The following is a 21,770-nucleotide window of genomic DNA, read 5'->3' as shown; positions in this document are numbered from 1 at the left end:
GCATGTTGGGAATGTGATCTGTAATACTCTTCAGTATGTATTTCATATGGCTTAATAAGAACACAACAATTTTTGAAATAACTCTTATATTATGATCTAACCCTTAATAAACATGTGCAACCAGAACAATAGGAATATAATGTCTGTACTTTGCCAGATCAAACATCTGTCTGTCCCAATATTTCACATCTGATAGATGCCCAAGGAAAGGATTAGAATAGGGAAACCCTATAGGTGATACCTTCCCATCACGCGACTCCCAGCTGTCAGCAACCTTGAGCCTCACTCAAGGGCTTCCTCAGCCAAAGGTGATATTACTGTGTGTAAAACTCCAATATACTCTCGTTCCATGAGTTTACAAATCAATTTTGCATCTACACAGACATCTGCAATATTCTGTGGCAATGAGTTCCATAGCATCTGCTGTGTAAAATAGTATGTCCTTTTGTTTCCATCCTACCAGTTGATATCATTTGATAATTCCTAAACTTTATAGCATGAGAAATAGTGAAAAATTGTTCTTAGTTAATTTTCTCTGTGCCACTCATGATTTTATAGACCTATTCATAGACTCTAGCCTACATAACAGCTTCTTATATGGAAGCTGTTCCTTTGATCATCCTTGCTGCCTTTCTTTATGTATTCTTGAGTTCTTCATATTATTTTCTGAAGGGGGAACAGAATCATGTATAATATTAAAGATGCAGGAGCATTACAGGTATGAACAATGGCACAATGATTTCTGTTTCCTGTTCTAAACTCAGTTAATTGTTCTCTGCTCTTTTCCCAGTAATTCCTTATATTCTCTCCTTTGCCCTCTGCTCACCTTTGCACTGACATTTTCACAGAACTACCTATATTGACTCCAAGCCCTCTTCCCTGAGAGGCAATAGCTTGTCATCTGCCACGTTGTTATCTACTAAGCTCTAAGATGTAGGTTGTCCTGTGTACTTCCAAGTTCAGCACTGTATTCGAAAATGTCTAAAGGAATATACAGCACCTGGTACTAGACACCATAGGGTCAATTGCCTCTATAGGGGGAGCAGTTTAGAAAAGAAATGGTGAAACAAGACTATTAGTAGGAATTGGTCTTTTTATTCAAAAATTTTGTGTAAAACAGTATTTATCAGGTTTTTTTCAGTGCTGTTCCAAATACCCACAGGTAGTGAGAGAAGAATCAAAGTGTATATTATATACTGCTTAAACCAGGAGTAATGTCAGCTAATTGAGGGGTGGATGTGAATGACAGACTTCACTAGAGGAGGGATGCAGGCCAAAAGATTAAGGGAAATGTGTGGCTAATTTGCATCAATAACAGAAGCACTGTGCAGAAGAATAGAAATCATTTTACCTTTATACACAGCATTGGTAAGACTTATGCCAAAATGCCGCATACAGTCCTGGAAGATGTTCAAAAACTGTGTCAAAAAAAAAAAAAGACTGGAGAAAAGACATACAGTGAGTTCTAAACCACACCTGTTTTAACTGATTAAACTAGGACTGAGGGGTGGCCTGCCCACAGAATACACATATCATCATGGGGAGGAGGGGGGAAAAAAAGGCACGAAGGACAGAAAGACTTTTCAATCTATTATGGAAAGGAGTCAGAGCTGGAGACTTGTGCACCAGAAAAGCAGGATAACAGTTCTCAGAACAGCTTACCAAAGGAAGCAGCAGATTCACTGCCCATTGACATATTTAGTCCTTCAGATCGAGATGCTTTTAGAGTTGCAGATCCTCCTCCATGAGACGTCAGAGTGTGTATATCCCAGTGTGTGTCACTAACAGAGGTTAGGAGCCTCTGGGGTAGTATATCTGAGCCCTGTCAAACTCATTAATGTCCAAAACTAGGAGATATTTAATGGCACAAATATACAGGCAGTCATGCTTGATAAAGGGTAAATAGCATCTTCACAGGCAAAGCTCGGAGGACTAAGAAGTGAGCTTGTCCCTAAGAGCAGGCTAAGAAAGGGGTTCACGTGAATCACAGACTGCAATATAGTGAGAACTCTGTGTATCTACTCATACCGATTTATACCCACAGAAATACCATGTACACGAAAAGCAGGGAACTGGATCTGCACCATACTCTGCTAGCATTTCATTAGAAAAATATAGCCTGGCAATCAATCCCTGTCTGTCTTCATTTATCTGGGAAAGGCTTTTATCTGTATAAATCAGACTTGGATCCATCCTGCCTTTCTAACCATTTATTTGACTACGACGCATCAATAAGAAAAGAATGGGTGCAAGATATTTCTCTGTGTTTGGTCTTATAATACCTAGATGCACGGTACATTGTCAACAATGACAAGGAATTATTATGGGGACCAAAACAGCTCACTGGGCTTAAAGGATTATCAACTGATCAGAATAAAAGCAGTTTTCAGGTTTCATTACCTGTACATGAAATCACAGTGTAAGCAGTCACAAAATGTTGGTGTAGAGCAATACTTCTGGTTAACACTAATATTGCTAAGTAAAAAGGAAAACTGGTTTTCTGTGGAGTTCTGGAATTATACAAAATTACACCTATAAAACAGGTGCTTTGCAAAATGAACTGCTAGGAGGTCTTCTATTTAAAACATGCACCCTATTGAATCCCTCCATTACTTCAGTTTTGATCTTTATACCACAAGACAGAAGGGACTTAAGTCTCCTGTTGGACAGAGGAAGGGAAAAGAGATAAAAGTGGTCCATTGTATTTTCAGTTCCCTCTAACACCTCGGAATTGACCAAGCATTAATGTAGAGAGTTTACTTTCACATTGAGATTCTGAGTCTCAATGAGAGGAATCAATTGCCTTGGGTAGTTTCCCTGTAATCTATGGATTCTAGCAGGTCAATTTGATTCTTTTCATACCAAATTCAATAAACTTTTATTTCTTTTTGGTGGTTTATTATAGCAGTTTTCTCCTTGAAAATAAAGAACAACCGAACTGATAAAAATCAGTTGCCTTTAATTAAAAGTACTAAAGGTTAAGCTGGTAACAGATCTTACAAATCATGAATTTAATACACTTAGTGCAACCATTTGTTTAAGTCAGCACAGTAGGTTCCAATTAACATTTTTAAAAGCATACTTTGTGCATTATTCACGGCGGTAGAATAGCTATTGGTAGGGTGACAAAAATTCAATATCTATATTTACTGTTTGCAAGCCTATGGCAAATTCAGATCTTCTACAGGATATACTTAGTGCTGCTGAGAAGCTGCAGACACATATTTTTCAGTGATGCTGGAAAATAACAAGGCCAAGAATCAGGAACAACAGGCTCAATCATAAGCAGCCTGAAAAGGAAAAATCTCACCCCCTAAAGACAGAAATCATTTTTTCTTTGCCTTGAGCATGCACTCAATCCACCAACAAACTCAAAACAGATAACTGGCTCAGCTGTTACCCATATTGTCACCATCCTGAATAAAACAGAAACAAGAGAGGAGTTGAGTCACGGTGCAGCTGCAACACGCAGCATGAAACTAATCCCAGCTGAACTGCACAACTGTGAACGGTTACTGGCACACACCAAATTAGGTGGGAATAATAAATTACTCCATCAAATAGATGATGTAATTAAATAACAGTAGTTAATCAGCACGTGATTTATGTAGATACAAGCATTCAGATACGTTGGATGTAAATTTTGCACTAAAAAACCTTATCTATAGCCTGCATCCTGATGAAATATCAAGCAAAGAGCTCTGGAATCATGAAAAACAGTGTAATATTTCATTTGCTTTTCATCATTTTCATATAGGAGAAAAGCTGGCACTCTGAATCACTGTTTTTAAATTGAACTATAACCCTAAGCATTTCAAGATACTATTCTGTATACATTTAAAGACAGATTTTGTAAAGCCTATCTATTTTCTCCATTACCTATGCATGTATCACATATCCAGCAAAGATTACCTTGAGATTCAGAGGGAATTATCTGGCACCTGACTTCTTAATTCCTAGCAGTTCACTTATGGACAGACTCAGTGTACTTTGCTCACATAAGTATCAATTCACAAAAGGTTTTTATATTGCTTTAAATGGGATTACAGGAAGGCTAAGGCGTTCCTTGAGCAAATCTATATAACAAAATCTGACTTTAAAACCAACCTTGTGTGTTCAGAAGCTGCCATTCTCAGTAAATCAAAGTCTAGAATCTTTCTTCAGTAAAATTTCCCTGAGATACATCTCACGGATGAAATGTGTGAAGGAACTGATCAGGTTACAGAAAACCATTTTTCTTTTACTCAGTTTCCCAGACATTCAGAGTAAAGACTAAACTCACAAAGTACTATCTTATGCACTGCACTGATCAGAGAAGCAACTTTTGACATATCTCATCTGTCATCTATTTACATACATAAATATCCTAGTACAACATATGGATAACAACTTCCCTTAACAACTATTTATTAATTAGACAAATATGAGTAATGGATAGAAGATTTAAACATCTGAAAATGTGCAGATGGAACTGTAAATATGTATATGTTTTACAGTCAATATATTATTTTTTGGCAATTCAATAATACTCTGTTCTGTATATTTTTGGCTCTTCCTTCAAAAGCTCATCAAAACAGAAACAACACATCTTTCAGATGCCTTTTTATAGTAATTTTGATGCATTCTAGAACTGACAAAAGACATGAGGGGTAACTTTAAGGCTATTGTTAATTCTGAATTATAACTTCTATCTGGCAAGTAAATCAGGTCTAGTTAAAAGGCAGATTACAAATGTTTAGCCACAGTGCCCTCTAGCTGCTTTAGTTCTGATTTTATAATTTCAATATAGTTGTCCATATCCAGAAGGAAAAAATCACTGTATGAACCACAAGCTCTACAGCAGTACAAAATGAATTCACATTTCTGCTAGAGAGATGACAGGCGTTGCTACCTGTGATCTATCTACCTGTTTTTCCTTACCGTGATGACCCACTCACCCCACTACACCCCACTTCCAAACCAGCATTTCTCTAACATCCAACAAACAAAATGCATTTTTCTTATTGAATTTCCCAACCTGAAAAGTGGAGATCAGGAAACCAGTCTGAAGAAAGTAAAAACTGATTCAACTTTTATTTAGAACCCAAACAACACTAAGAATGGGGTTCTACCTTTCCCTACTTATTACTTTTGTGTGCAGTCTACACTGCCTGTGTTGAATCAGAAAGCACCAGTAAACAGCCGCAGATCTGGGCTTCTCAGATGACACCAGTCGGCTGCAAACAGACACAAGCAGTTTATCATGTTTATCGGTTTATTTACTGCCTGTGAATCACTTTAGTTATGCAGCTGAAACTTAAGGCAAAGCAGAATGGGGATAACCTGGATCTTAATATCCACTCTGTGGAAATATCCTGGGATATAGCCTGTCTCCTGGACACGGGATGCTTCCAGCAATAGATAAAACACAAGGTTCTCCTCCTCAACTCCGCAAATATGAGAACTGAGCATTTACTCTCCATTTCCTGGACAAGGTGGACAATTCTTACTTGAAAAAACAAACAAAAAACCCAGCATCTCAGAAGGAGGATGTTTCTGAGCCACATGAACTGACCATAGGTGGATTGGTTGTGGTAGTGTTATACTGTAGCTTATTGAATTTCGGTTTCAACTTGCTGGCAAGAATTTTTGACTGCATGTAATTTTTTCCATCCTAATTTATGTTTACCTTTTCATATGCATATATGAAAACCATTTCCTCACGGAATGCTTCCAGTGGGTAAGTTTTGTGAGACAGCCATTTTTAATTATACAGAATATAACTCTGAATAAGACTAAAAGATGTCTTTGTGGCCTCAAGTGCTACATGTTGCCACACATGACCAGAGACTAAGAGGAATATTTTCAGGCCTGGAAACTTCCACGTGACACGTGTTTCTGAACCCTAGTATGTAAGGTTTCTGTTCTTCTGTCCCTGAGCCAGTCTTGCAAGCCTCGCTGCTAAACCCAAGAAGGACGGTATGCACAGGTCACTAACAGCTGGTGTCACAGAACCAAAACTGCAGGTTGCTGCCACCCTGCTCAGGAGAGGACCGGCCGTTTGGGGAGGCACCGGGGAGTTCACACAGTTCCAGCCTCCACTCCTCTGAGGCCGGAACCAAAGCCCTGGGCAAGTTCCCCCACTGTGCTTTACAGAGTGGGGTGTCACCCCCCTGTTACTTCAGAAAGATAAGTGCTAAAGGAATATTATCTTTCTTAACCTCACAAGCATATTAAGGCTAGAAAAAGGTTCTTGTGATTCTATTATGTATTCATCACTGGAGAGCTAATTGTAGGTGTCAAGGGCTGCTGTTACCTGGTACCAATTTATGTTCTCAGTTACCATTATGCGTTAGATAGACCGGAGGTATTACAGTGGGTCACCCGAAAGAAGCAGAACCTATTGTGCATCTTTGCTTTTCAGAGAACGTGTCACTGAAAGCCATTTTCTCACAATTCTTTTTACAGATCGCTTCCATTTAGATAGGTTCTAACCGTGTCATTTTCAATGTTTCATTATAACTTTTACAACCAGCGGTGCGCTCTATCACAGTCATGCTGATTCTTTCACAGTAAAAATGTCTCTAAAAATAAATTCCCAACCTACACTTCGCTAGGTGAGCATTGGTAAGTAGCAAAATATTTCTAGCTTATCTGCACAGCACTGAAGAATTTTCTGTAAGAAATATTTGCATGGAAAATTTTCGTATTGGAAAATTTTTGTATCCTAACTTACATTAACCTTTTGGCATACATGTATGAATACCACTTTGGCATGCAACCTTGGAATTTGGTGCTCAGCTATTTTCAAGCTCATCCATTCCTAATTTGGTGAATTGCATTAAAAGTTTTACTTAAAAAAAAAGGGAGGGGAGGAGGACGGAAAAAAAGAAGAAGATAAAAAGACTTTAAATAATAGACTCCTAGTAATGTCTTTAGGCAAAAGTATACCTCTCTAGAATAAAAAAGAGCCTCTTCATTTTTACAGAAATAGCCCTATATCACTAAAAATCCTCTGTCTCTACGTTTATCTATATATAGGCACTGATTAACAAACACAACCATGACACTCTAAAACATATTGTCCACTCCTCCTTTCACAGAATATCCCTAGAGAATGGACAAGGTAAATAACTCAGTGGATGTAATTGCATTTTGTCTGAATAATGCTGAAAATATCATGTTGCTTATAATTCTTTAATACTAAATTTAATTGAACAATGGTAACATGGAGAAATGTGGGTATATTCATTATAAAAAGTTATTTTCATTAATTTAGTAATTTTTTCCACCATCTGGTACAGCCATAAGTAGTTATTTGTACATTATTCAAAATGATCTTTGAATTCTTGAAGAATTTTGGACTGTGTTAACTTTTTACAGCAAGCATTCAATGTTTTATTCAAAATAATAACTGTTATTTCGCTGTAGCTGGTGGTTTGGCTACTTATTCGAGTGTGAAGTTCCTTTGGGTGCTGAAACTGCATAATACACAGTTTTGGCACAAATACAAAAAAATTTTAAAAGGTAGTAAGTCTTGTCTCAAAATTTTGCACACTGTTGCTGCACAGCAAATAAAAACATTCACTTCAAAACCCATAGACGAGTGCAGCTGGACAAAGGCTTAAAATGTATTTCTGTGAAAAAGGCCGAAGAAATTCAAAGACACTATTTGTTGTTTACCAGTAAAAGAATGTAGGGTATTGTAGCTCTTACCAAGTAAAAATCCTGGATCATCCAATGGATATTCTGACTAAACAACTCAAGATTTGGCATGAAGACTCACAGAGAGAAAAAACAACAAATGTATCTGAGTAATCAAAAAAAAAAAAAAGAAATAAGCAAGAAAGCCTTCAACCTCCTCAGTATTTTTGTAGACTAAATTTCTTTTATCAAATCTTGAAAATTTCTCCTCCCTCCCCAAATTTACTGTCTTTTTTCCTATTGTGGGACTAGATATGAAGTTTTCTCCATATTATGAGTATTGCTTAGAGAAGACTAAGGATTCAATTCCAAGCCCATAGTAAAAATACTGCTAGTTTCATTTTAGATTAACACAGGTAAGCATCAAATAAAATAACGCAAGTAACAGCAATGCAATGTGCTATTGCTCTACCATCTTAATTTGTACCCTTTATTGTTTGGTAAACTGAATATTTCCCATCTCTCCATAACATTCAAGGAGATTAAAAGGTTTGTATCAAACAAGTGGATTTTCAACCATTTTTTATTTACTCGAATATACCTGTTTTTTCTAAAAACTAAAAACTGTTCACAGTTTTTGTCACAGCCAAAATGTTGAAACTCTCTAGTTCAGTGAAAAAAAAAATCATAAAACTTTGATCAAAAATACAACATTTCTAGATTAGAAAAAAGTAGTCAATTTTTAAACGGAATGAAACATTTGGAAGTTCACATGTACAAGCACATCTCTTCATCTGCTGATCTGTACAGGTATGAACATATTAATGAACAGGTATCACCTATGAGGCTAATCATTAAAGCACGGTTTTCTTTACATCATGCTTATAGGTTCTCTTCAAACAGGCCTAGAACAGATGCAATTACTGAAAAATGCAAGTAAATATTTTTTAAATGGACAACTTTTGTTACAGTTGTAGTTTCAGGGTGATTGATGGTTATAACATCAGATAAAGCAACAGGGAGACATATTATCACTTGCTAAAGTCAGACATTTCTATAAAAATTTCTATGCACTGATTTTTCAAGATGACAACAAAAGATGTTTTACAAATGCATGTCCATTGGGGTGGAACAGCAACCGTGAATGCTTAAATAAACTCAAGTCATATTTTCTCTGAAAGTAAACCTAGCCTTTCATTTTCTTCCATTTTCTCTTGTACTACAAAGCAATGAAGAAAACATATAATTTAGATTGCTTTCTCTAGCAAAAGCAGTTTAACCACCAGCATCAGGGCCATAGCCTGGCATGGGCTACCTCAGGTGCTCAATTTCATTCACACAAGTTGTCACATTCAAATGTGAGGCATTAAATACACCCAGGGCCATCAGCAGGGCACCATCAGGCTGTTATCCCAGGCATCATCCTGTGGGAGCTGAAAGCACCACACGGACCAAATTTGTCTGAGTCATATCGGCTGCTGCTACTGCTGCTGCCAGAGGAAAGGAAGCGCCTAGAAAATTTCTTCCAGCATTTTTCCAGTTCTTTCTTTTCTGTGCCACGGCTTTCACGTTCTGCAGTCTCAGTCACAAGTGCACTCTCCACTCAAGCAGCCCAGCAGGGCTGGGGAGCAGCTGCCTACCCACCTGCCACTACCACCGACCTCCTACTGGCACAAATGCTAGGGACAGGTGGGGTCTCTGCTCCCCACTTCTATTCGGACAATTAAAAAAAAAAAAAAAAAGAGAGAATAGAGTAGCAGTACCTAGAGTAAGCATCTCGCCAGGGTGGCAGCTGTGCTACATGTTTTTCCATTCCGCGTACTTGGTATCTTCAGGGTTTTCACCCAAAACTAAGCATAAAAAGTGCCAGGTAGCATTTTCGTCCTTAAAAAATGCTTTTTATGGAAGTGCTCATTATTAAATTCCTATTTATTAAAACTTCATTTGTGTGTATCTGAATGTCTTCCTATGAGGCAAAAGGAAATGAAACAGATAGCAATGGACCAGCTCCTCAGCTACAGGAACCTGGCAGTAGTTCCCCTCAGATTGCACTGCAGAAGATACAGCCCAATTCCAGTTTCAGCCCTGGTAAAGGAAAAACCCCTTAATAGTCCAGAGTACATCCTTACAGATTTCCTAGTTTATGGTGAGAAAAGGTGACCTGAGGACCTGATTTCCTGCACAAGAAGACACTACATTTTACCCAGACCATCCTGACAGGCCTATATCCTAACAGGGCTGAGGACATGACTTTGGACTTCCAGCCTCCGACATCATGATTATCCATAGACATATAGCCCAACATGATGAGCTGCAAACAAAGGGTAACCCACCAACTTTATCTCAGGTTATTTTTCCCTTTGGAACTCAACAATCTGCATTAGAGCAAAGCATTTCTCAGTCTTCAGGAGACTCAACTCATGTATCATGGGCAAAAAAAAATTACATGTAAGAAGTAGCAATGCTACAGCTCCTGAATGGGAAAGAGGGCTGATGGAGCAGAGTATTTTCACATAATCCTAACAGACAATGCCACAGTGACAACGTCATAGTGTGATAAAGGAAAAAAAAAATCTCATGTCTACATGTCAATTGAATTCAGAGTGGTATGAAACAAAAAAGTAATGTTGTAGCCATTACCCACGCCTTCAAAAAAGAAAAAATATGTCAGTGAGTACCCACCGGACGGGAAGAGGAAAAGTCCGCCTTGTTGTTGTATTTGTGATGTGAACAAAAACACTTCCAAAATGGCCAAATTTACTATATCATCAAAAAATTAACAAGTTCCTTCATGAATTCTTTGGTATACAGTTTCCTATTAATACGATCATATTAATTGACATTTGGATATTTTAAATTCTGTAATTTTTTCACTTTAAACAAGCATAATATTTCAAAAAAAGCATAAAAGCAAATACAAAATACGTAACAGCACCACAAATTAACTTTTGCATAAGGTTTGACTACATTATGATTCTCCGATCAATTTATCTAGTTAGTTATCCGTAGCACTGGAAAGGACACTTATTTGAGAGGAGGAAAGGGAAACAGTTTATACAGCCCTAAGACATTCCCAAAGTCACACCAGTGTCACCATGGCAACACCACATGACACCTGTGTCACAGCACAGGGCTACTTGCTCCAGGGCTACTTATCCAACACAGGGCTTGAAGGTGACCCCTTTGGTGCTGGACAAGCCTTTATCTCTCACATGCTTTTCCCACCGCAGCCTCCAGCATCCTTTGAATTTGCTGTTCCTTGCTAACAGGTCTGGCTGCATCCAGCACTCACAGCTCTTCCCTCTGGCGTCTCTGATCAGTGACAACCTTCTTAAAACCAGAGTCATTCATTTTAGCAATAGGAGAAAAGCTCTTAGAGAAAGGGGACTTTACAACAGTGCTATAGTTCTTACTTAAACACTTAAAAGTGTTACCTGAGTGTAATTCAGGCAGTACACATGACAAGTACCTAACTCCCAAGCTGGGTCCTCTGCCCACGGCTTGACAAAGAACTTCTTCCAGAACTGATCTGTGTCACTTGAATCCCTGTGGTTCAGCCTTTGTTCTAAAGAGTTTACAGAAAAATAGTTTGGCTTGGAATTTTTTTTTTCCTTCAAGTTTGGTTTTCTCCACAAACTCCAATTAATTTCAGTCATTCTATCGAAGTGATTATCATTGCTCTCAAAATGGTCAACATGTATTACAGACACCTCACAATGACAGAGCTCCAACTGTGCCACAGGTTTTTGGCAGCCTTTGATCCTGCTGACCACAAGGTACTCCTGAAACGTCTTTATGGATAAGGGACCTCTTTGGTATCCTGTCTACATCCATCCACCCTGAGATCTATGACGATTCTATGCTGGTTGTTCTGTGATGTGCAAGACCTATTTTGTCCTCTGTCTGCACAGAGAGTGTGGTTTGATGAATGATTTTATTAGTCTTTAAAGGACTTGGGATTTTAGAATCATCATCTTTTAATTACATGCAAACAAACCATTTTCTTTGCTTTGCCATTTTCTGGCTTAGAAGGAAAAGCTTTCTGAAGTCTACCTTACAGAAGACAGAAGCAATACGGCAGATTTAGCACTTGGAACCAAGAGGTACTTTTTCGCCAGGTGATATGACTGAGAATATGTTTAGCTATAAAGGTTGAAACACCTTGAAATAGCTCGGAAATTTCTAAGTAAACTTTAATTTTCGAGTACACTTTAATTTTCAAGTACTAATACTGGCTCAAGAGACTTTTCAATCACAGTGACTTGGAAAACATGGTTTCTTTTGCTGATGTGAACTCACCAGACACCTGTGCCTCAGGATCCCAGCCAGGATGACAATGTGCAAGAAAAAGCCTCACTTGAGGACCGCTTAAAGACTGCAGCCTCCTGCATTCTTGGAGCAATGATTACATCCATAATTCTTGCAACTGTTTTAAGCTTTCTGCCCTCTATATATGATAAGTTACATAGTGAAAGCCTGTCATGGCCTATGCCATTTAGAATCTACATATATTCTAAGGGAGTCCCTGTTTTCCACATCCTGTCTGGGAAAGACTCAAGGAATTAACCTCTGAGAAAAGCATAGAGGACTTATGGATTTGAAACCTTTCCTTCAAGCAGTTCACAAAATCTTGAACTTTCTGAAGCTCACAGTATAACACACTTATCTTTGCCAAATGAGTAGGGACAAATATTAACCTTCTTTTGTAGCTGAGAGCTTGAACAATTAACAAACAAAAAGTCAACAGGCAACCAACCAACCACAACAAAAAAATTAGGATTTGCCGTACAGGATGACTACAGTATAAATACATAATTAAAATACGTATATACAAAGGATACATCAATATAAGGCTCATGAAACATATGGCTGGGTAGACACAGCTTTGAAGGTAGCCTGGAGGGCTAATACAGATCTACTGTGGACCTTGCAGTTCTATAGAACAGGAATAGTTGTTAGGAAAATATATTCCTGTTTGTTCCAAATCTTGCTCTGAAAATTATGCTAATGATGACTAATCCTTGACTCATTAAAAAGCAATCAAACGAACTAAAACACAGAATCCTGAATAAGATGTGGTATAAAGTCTTCCGTAAATACACATTTCCAGGGACACAATAATCTGCGTGTAGCTGCAATTGGGGAAAATGGAAAAGGAACAGTAATTAATTTGGATAAAGTATTTAATAAAAAGCTATTATTGTAGCTTCTAAAAATGTATATAGCTATTTCCTTGTTGCGGCTTGTTAAACGCAACACAAATCCTCTTTATATGCATTTGTCAGCTGTGGATTGTTTGTAATTAGGTCCTAATTCATTAAATCACTTAAACAGAGTCCTCTTAAAAATGAATCTTAATTAAAATTAATTAAAGGAATATATTTAATTCCTACGGAATTTCTGCTATTAATGTAAACTGTATTGTAAATTTACACTTTTTCTATGAAAGAAATGAGCAATAAGAGAAAACAAAAGTACACCAACAAGATGTACTCTCTCCTAGTACTTTATAAGGATAACTGAAACCCTTTGACAGAACAGGTAATGAATTCACTCCAAACCCTCTCCTGAGACATTGAATCTCAAAGAAGATAATCCAAACAACTTCTATTATTGCTAAAGTAATGTGACAATTAGCATCTAAAGAGAAAATGGTTTGTGTCTACAACTTTAATGACACATTACAATGTTGTATAATGATGCACCTGAACATCCTTTGGTGAATTAAAAATCTCTTTATCTAAGACAAGACGGTTGACATTTATGAGACAAGCAGTCACAATTCCGGTTTTTGGATGTCATATGAAAAGTACATTGCTATGTTGTAATTTTAAATATCAAAGCATTATTTACTAACACAGGCTCCCAAAGGGGCGAACGGATTTCCTTGAGGCAATATAGTCTCTGCTAAAAAGCAATACAATTGGAAAAACTTCAATACATGTAGGTGCTGACTTCAGATTAGTTTAGTATGTTAAGCATATAAAAGTCACACATGAACAACAAAAATATGGGACAGTCCCTGGACAGTTCAAGACACAAAATTCTTTTAAAGGAAGACATGATACATTTAGGACTGTGAATTTGCTTGTGGCACAGAAAAATCCAGAGAAAAAGTTAGACAGGAAGGATCCTTGTGTACTTCCACGGGTTTAGCTTTTCTCCCGTTAAAATGCGCCTTTTGCTGCCACCACGTGGGCCCTTGCCGCAATGCACTAGGAGCGAACACCACGAATACTTCATCCCTATGCAGTCCTCTTCTTTCTCATTTAATTAAGAAAACCCAGAGATTTCCTCCTTTCATTTATGTTTCAAATACAGCCTTAAATAAATAAGCTCTGATCCTTATCTGTTAGGTATTACACAGCTCAAAATCACTGCTGAAGTTCAAGAATCTAAATAACTTTAGTTAACAAATAAACACACAAGTCCTTCAATTTTTCAAAAAAAGTATTAAATTGTACTTTGATAAAAGACATACAACATCTGCATTTCATCCTACCTGTTCAGATACCACAAAGTTAATTGTTGTTCCAAGAGTTCACTGGGTCGGGAGCCAGATGGGACTTAAAGCTGTGGCCTGAGTTACTTGATAACTGTCAAGATAGTACTTATATTAGAGTACATAATGCATGTACCACATGTATATAAGTAATTTTTATGATTAAAATAGATGGTCCTCTGATACAAGATGGCTCCAGGCTGCTGGGCAGGTGACACAGGCATTATAAATTAAATACACACCCTTGATCTGAAAAGTGTTGTCAAGTGTCACAACTCTGGGCCCTGGACACAACATCGGCACTTTTTAAACTGTGAAACCTTCCATGCACACCTGCACAGCACATTTGTACTAAGCACGTTTTCATAAACCTTTAATATGCAGATAAAAGCCTCTTTTCCTGTGAAACCACGCTGGAACTGCACACCAGCACGCCTCGGAGCATGCAGGATGCCCTTGCTAATGGGGACGTGTGGTACTGAAACATGGAGGAGATCACAATGGTGCTGACCAGTCCTCCAGCGGTGGCTGTGGACATGTGCAGGAAGAGGACACTGGACACGTCTACAAGTTTGGTCACTCTACCACACACGACATAATAAAAGGTTGAAGAAGGAACTACTCTCTTTCCACTGCTTTTGGCTTTTTGACTGAGAGATCTGCACGTGCTTTGAAAGCCAAGATCAGTCTAGAGTCGTCATTTTCAAAATCCTAAGTCTCAGCAGCACATTACAACCCTTAATTTTTAGTGGAATCTAGATCTACTCTTTTCAACTCAAGCTGCAAAATAGCAATCAGGAATGGCCAAATACAGGAGACAAAGTGCAGGACAAGTATGTCACGGTCCACTGGACTGCCTTAAGTCTTCCAGTCATCCTGTGCAAGTGGGCAGAAAATATGAGTGTGCTCGCTAACACTGTGCAAAAGCTACTAGCTGGTTGGTTTATCTACCCAAGATTTTAATATAATTGCCACATTATCTTTTGAAAAATGGAGGCCATGAGTACAAAGACAAGGGTCAGAAATCAGATCTCTGGTAAGGTAGCCCAGAATATCCATTACAAGCAAATAGGGAAGGTCATCAGATGAAAGCACCATGGAGCCTGACACCTAACTGGATCTGCATGCCGTGAATTGGGAATCAATGGGAAAGCCCGAAGAATTCAATAGCCCAATGCTGCTACAGTTTCCCCCAAGCAGCAGACAGAGAATGACTCTAATGAGGTTTGTCGTGTTTGGTTTTGGTTATTGTGGGGTTTTAACCACATAATATTGTAAAACCTTATAATAAAATTCTGTTATTCTCACATTGTCCTTATTATCATTCATTACATGAATTCCTGGTTTTAAAATGTTTTAAGAAAGTCTTCAAGGTAGGCAGCGATGCTGACCCTAGCTTTCCAGAATTTCCCTCTGCAAAACAATTTGCTTGTTTAATCCTTTGCTGTCTTTACTTTGGCATGCTGGACTCTGAGCTTCTTTTGCAAATACTAGGTTTGGCTTTGCTATAAATGTACAACAGCACTCCTGCTTATTAAATTTTACTGCTTCTAACAGAAACCTTGGCCTTGGCTAACATTATCGGCCTTGTCCAATAACTGACTGCATGTTATTAATAGTGTCCAGCACAAGGTATTATAGGCACTTAGAAGACCCAATTCATATTTCCAAAGACCATGAAGGTACTTGAAGAATGACCTCCGTTTCAGGACTGTATGAACACCACCACACGGTTCAGGACTGGGTGGGGGGACCCCAGGCACATAATGTTCCCAGAGGGGTTGTGCACTCACCTCCCTGGACAGACACACAGACAGATGGCCACCTGGCCACATCACAGAGGTCTGAACCCCAGGGTGCACTTGTAGCCCTAAATATGTGACTGGATGCAGCCAGTGTTCATCATCACATCTCTCGATCACGACCCTCAGCCGCACTCAGTGACCACTGGCAATACTCTGGTTTAGCTTCCAAGCAAACTGATTTCCCCTCTTCAGAGCACTGGTCAAAGAAAATGTTAGGGTGAGGTGACAGGAACTGACAGACTTCCACAGAAGAGAAACCAGCAAAGCAGAAGCTGGGCACCACCAGAGAGCAGACACCATCTTCTCATCGTCAATAATCCTAAAAAACCCCTCTGTTTACTGTAGGCAGGCCTGTGTTGATGGAAATAGTGCTGAGTATGAATTAAGACCTCCAAACAGGCTCCCACAGCTGTTGTAACAGGGGTAAAGGAAGGAGGGATTTTTTTCAGTGATGTGAGGGTAAAGAATAGTGTGGAGCTGGCAAGTGGCAGATTTGACACACAGAGGGACACGTTAGATGGCAGCTAGCCTCTTCCTGGGGTTGCCTGGGACTGCTGTGCAGAGAAGCGTTGTGTACATGTGTGATGGACCGTTGTGCACAAGCGTGATGTACTGCAACGTGACAGACATTGTACATCTGCTCGTGTGCAGAAAACCACCACGAGACTCGCAGCATGAACGGCAGATCCCTGGACCAACGTACATCACATCATGTCATATCAGAGTCCCTCTCATCATGTACCATGTCACTGGCTAACAGAGACACACACACCCATCAGTGCCCTTTTCTCTACATCGAAATCTTAAAATTCTGAATCACAGAGGAAATTCAATGGCCTCATTCTGCCTACACAGTTTGGTCCCTGGCATCATACAAGATAATATTTCTGATTCTACAGTTGGTTTTACTGTTTCTTACAGCAGCCTACACCAGGCCTGCTCTCTAGACGCTGGCTGCTCTGTTCTGACCGACTTGTCCTGCTACACTCCCCAGGTGTCTAAACCTAAACCTGAGTAAAAGCTGAGCCTTTCCTACCTCTGGATCGTTTTCACACTTGTCTTCTCTATTCCACATCTTTCTTGCAGAGAAGGACTCAATAGACCAGACACCTTGTTCCTGAAGCCAGTGCCTCAACCCTGATGGGCCTTCAGATGGTTACACAAGTTTGGTCTGACATGGGCCCTGTGCCCAGCTTGGCTTCTTCTTACTGTTCTCAGGGATTAGAAGCAGTAAGAAATACTAGTTGCAGACCATTCTCCAACAGATTTTCAGACACGTTTCCTTCCCAGATGTTCAGCTCTGACTACAAGAGCTGAATGTACAGTGAGTCAGTGCCATAAACTGTGAAGTCCCTGAAAGGTAATGTCACTGAAGAAAGAAGAGGGACTTAATATTAAAAAATATACATTCCAATCTGTCACAAAATTTTCAGTTCAAATAGCCACACTTTCACCCAGCAAACAGCTCTATAATAGATATTCAAATACCAGCAACTTGTTTAGCTTTTGCTTTTCCAGCAAACTACAGTTCCTACCACTACATTTTTAAGGGATATATTCACATTCACACTTGTCAGGTTTGCCACACTGAGACACATGTGAAGTGTCTTTAAAAATACTTCCAAAAAAATCCAAATCTCGGCAACTGTAAAATATACCTTCTTAGAGATGGTAACACAACATAACTTTAATGCACTCCTGGCATAGGATTCTCGAGCCCTCACCAGGTTATTGTTTCTGCTGGGAACATCTATGCTGGCATGGACATGCAAGGCGTGTGATTCTCCTACTCATGAGCCACAAAGGGATTTTCATTGATGAGACCAAACATCAGACATAAAGAAACTTCTCAGAATCACTCTCCTCCCAGCACACTGGGTAAGCAGAACCAGAGAGAAGGCAAGGAGCACAAGGAGCAAACACATTAAAAAAAAAAAAAATTCATTCAGTCTTGTAGACTGTAACTGTAAGGCTTTTGTAGCCCCTTTATTGGAAAGATGGGTATTCTGGATGCTTGCATTTCATAGGATTCCATAGGCACAAAGGTCAGCTTGTCTCTACAAAGACTGTAACCTCCACGCAGGGAGACTCTGACCTTTATCCTGGAAGCCAGTTTCTCTGGTGTCAGCCATTTCAGTAAGGCACTGTGGCAAAAGGCATAGACAGAGGTGTTCTTTTGCACACAAGTACAAACCATGAAGCAAATAGCTTTCGTAAGGATTATGTTTACCCAGGAAAAAATAATCCACTCCTTGAAACACTTTATTATAGCAACATGAAGTAGTTGGCTTTGATGATGTTTGTTGTAGAACCCCTCTTTTCAAAAGTACTATACATTGTTCTACCTCAACTTTGAGAGAGGACTGATACAAGGGCTCTGTTTGACTGATGGTTTACGTTGTGCAGTTTGAGACTGAAACTGTTTGTTCTGTATCTGCTTGCTGCCTTTTTGCTGTAACGGACACCCAAAAAATGGCTATAACAGATGCCCAAAATGGCTGTAACGAGCTTTCAGTCCACTTCGAAAAAGGCAGTGTGATTCCTTGAGCACAGAATGGTCAGCTTCCCAAAATGATCGCAACAAATCTAGGGCTGGGGCACAAGCACTGGGAAAGGGGAGCCTTCACCCCACAAAAAGCAAGAGGGCAGATTGACTGGCACCAGCTATTTTAGTACTAGGCTGTGCTTATTTCCATCAATGTGGATGCTGATTGCCACACAATCTCTTCAATGCAGCTAATGAAAGCTTGTCACAGATATGGGGAGCAGGAATGTTGACAAGGACAAATGAACTCTGATTTCCAGACATGACTCAAGCTTTCAAAATCATTAATCCTTTGTTTAACAGCTAGATATAGTTTATGGAGTATTAGAAATACATAATATAAATCTTAACATAATACCAATAATAGTATGACTGTGTAAATAGGGAAGCCATAAACCTGCAACGCTCCCACCCTCCTCATTTCAGGGATGATTATTTTGCCTCTTATTGGGCACCTATTCATATTTACCACATCATTACCGTGATCATTTCCTAAAACACGTCGTGATTCTGCTGCTTTACCTGCCTGGCACGAATCAATACATTTAGTCTTCATGTCACAATCTCATGATCAGCCCAGCTGGTCTGCGTTTATGTTCACTCAGTGACACCCAGTCTGCCTCTTACCTTTTGTTTTATGTCACGTTGTTAACAGGACTTTATATACTGCGCATGTCTGTTGACACACTTAAGATCTGTAACACGCCACCCCAGGGCACATTTAATAACTTCATCAGACGCAGTTGATATGGCTCTGATATTCTGCTAAGAAGTAATTCAGTTATTTGCACTGTTCTTCAACTCATATGTACATTGGGTTTCTTATTCCTTGCTAGAAGCTCTTCAGATGGAATCCTGCCTTTTATAAACAACATGACTGTATTTTTGTCCAATGAACTTATTTTGTATGTGTAAGATAACTAATAATGTAGATTCTCTCAGGAAAATAAACATGTGAAAGCAGTGTTGAGATCATAGGAGAAAGCAAGTATTCTTAAGTCATAAAATTAATATAAAAAGCTCCATTTAAAATAAATACAGACATAATCATAAAAGATGGCTGTTCATCCCTCTGTCAACTGTAATTTTGCCCTGTCAGAGCATCTTATGGGGAAAAAAAAATATTTATAAGGACACTTTTAACAAACTGGATCAGCAAGTATTAATGTACATAAGCAAAATAGCATTATACTACACATTTGATGTTTACATTTTGAGTGTAAGCTTCCTCAAGTTTGGATGTTTCCATTTCTTTTAATTTTAACTCTGAATTTCCTGAGTATGCACAATAGTAATGCTTATACTTTTAAACTACCCAGCCCTAGCTTCAAATCAAATTTGTTGAGCTATAATTTTAAACAAAGGAAAACAGATATGGTATTCATTAATGCCTTGGCTTAACAGTTGCTATCATTAGTCAAAGGCCTCACTTTATATAACTGATCCTTTAATATTCTTTGTTAATTAACCAGTTAAATTACTGTTCTACCTAAATTCAGAAGGCAGAGGAATAAAAAAAGATTGTGAATACTAGTATGTTTACATTTTGGTAAGCTCTTGTTCACTGTAAAGCAGCATAATATTAAAAGTTTCCAGTAGAATATATTCTAGAGCAAAAGAGACAAAAAGAAACTCTGTAACCCACCTCATATTCCCTGCCATAATGAGGAACAGATTATAAATGTGAGAAAAAATGAAGAGGAAGAGGATGGTACTGAAGAACATCGTCATCCAAGACCCATGGTCCTCTCGAAACATTTTCAGACGGAGCAACTGACCTGTGGTATGAATATTATGAGAAAGCATATTTTAGTCAGTGAATACAGATTTACATGACAACAGAACCAAAATAGAGTACTAAACCGTATTTTTTCTTATATCAAATTATTCCACTATGTGTGGGGAGGGCAGATTTAGCATCGTGCAGCCAAATTACCCTTCTGTAGTTCAGCATGAACAGGTATTATTCTTACAAAATTACATGGTTGCTTCCCACAAACTGAAGAAAAACTGGTTTGGACTCTCACAATCAGAATCACTGAGGTGGAGGTCTGATGGAGTCCACATCATGTCTGTGGTACCTGATCAAAATGTGGCTGTGGTTTTACATACACTACATGTGATTCTATATGCTGGTTAAGCAGCTTTTGATGTTTCCCTGTTTCAGTCAGTAATATCTCTACCCACTCTACTTTTATGCTGGCACAACAAGATGAGCAGACATGCACAAGTGAACAAGAGTGGGGAACTGACCCACCTAGAAAAAAAATAAAATTTACATTTTGGGGTTTTTTTCTTTCATTTGAATTAGTTCCATCAACCTCCTGACCTCGAAGCTCAATGAACAGTAGTGCTGCATACCTGTGCAAAAATGGGAAGGAGTGGTGAACTGGAAGGGCAACTGCTTAAACCATCCAATTTTCTAGACAATAGATGGTCTACCTTTTTCCAAATAGATTTTTTCTAAAACCAGGTGGTTTTTTTAACATGTTCTTCAATTGCTTGGGGTATTGAAAACCTCACCAGTGCAAGACATGGGAATTTGCTTTTGCAAGGCAGAGAGTGCCACAGCAGAAGCCAGGAGGGGTAAGGAAGACAACCGATAATTCAACCAATAAGGTGAAGGACAGTGTCTAATGAGGAAATAGTGCAGTCAAGTGCTAGAAGATGTCAAAATAGGGAAAACAGAAGGAAGATGAGGAGCTGGACAGGAGCTGGACATCAAGAGAGGTGATAATGCAGACTCAGAAGTGGAATGGTCTGGGATGAAGGCAATCTCTGGGAGCTGTTGCTGAACTACAAAATCTAGGGTAGAAAACCTGAAGGAAATGAAGTGCTAAGCTTCCAGTATGGGTTGGTGATAAGAAGGTAACAGTGAGACTGGAAAGGGTTGGGAAATGTAACATCTTAATTAGGAAGCCAAAGCTCTTGAATGGACTTGGATGGACTTGAGGGCATGAAGCCTAACTGTAGGATGGAGAAATGGGCACTCTAGGCTGGAAGAAGGGAAACAAACCCCCTGATGCTCTGGTATAGGTTGGTGAGGAGAAAGGATTAGGTTGAGAGCAATAAAATACTCACGCAAGTGGCTGGGAAGGAGAGACCTGTGGGATGAAAAGTCCAGTTTCAGCATGGATTAGGGCTGGACACATGGTGAAGCTATAACACGAGGGACATTAGAAAGAAATATGAGGTGTTCATTCAGGGAATGAAACAGGAAGATCCCAGGACTAGTGTGTGCTGCTGAAGACTGGAGATGCAGGTTTGGGGCAGGAAGACTGGAGGACCTGAAGCA

At 39.0% G+C, this 21,770-nt stretch overlaps 1 protein-coding gene across 2 annotated transcripts in view; it reads right to left on the bottom strand.

Annotated features, from left to right (window-relative positions):
* Positions 1-21,770, bottom strand: part of TMEM117 (transmembrane protein 117) — a 226,276-nt gene that overhangs the window by 159,472 nt on the left and 45,034 nt on the right. For both annotated transcript variants that reach the window (XM_065646940.1, XM_065646930.1), the window contains exon 3: positions 20,121-20,253. In XM_065646940.1, the coding sequence (XP_065503012.1) occupies positions 20,121-20,253 (133 nt within the window). The remainder of the gene's footprint in view (positions 1-20,120; positions 20,254-21,770) is intronic.

Source organism: Caloenas nicobarica, chromosome 1 (genome assembly GCF_036013445.1).
Source record: "Caloenas nicobarica isolate bCalNic1 chromosome 1, bCalNic1.hap1, whole genome shotgun sequence".
NCBI classification, from domain to species: Eukaryota; Metazoa; Chordata; class Aves; order Columbiformes; family Columbidae; genus Caloenas; species Caloenas nicobarica.
This window is presented reverse-complemented; position numbering and strand designations above follow the sequence as displayed.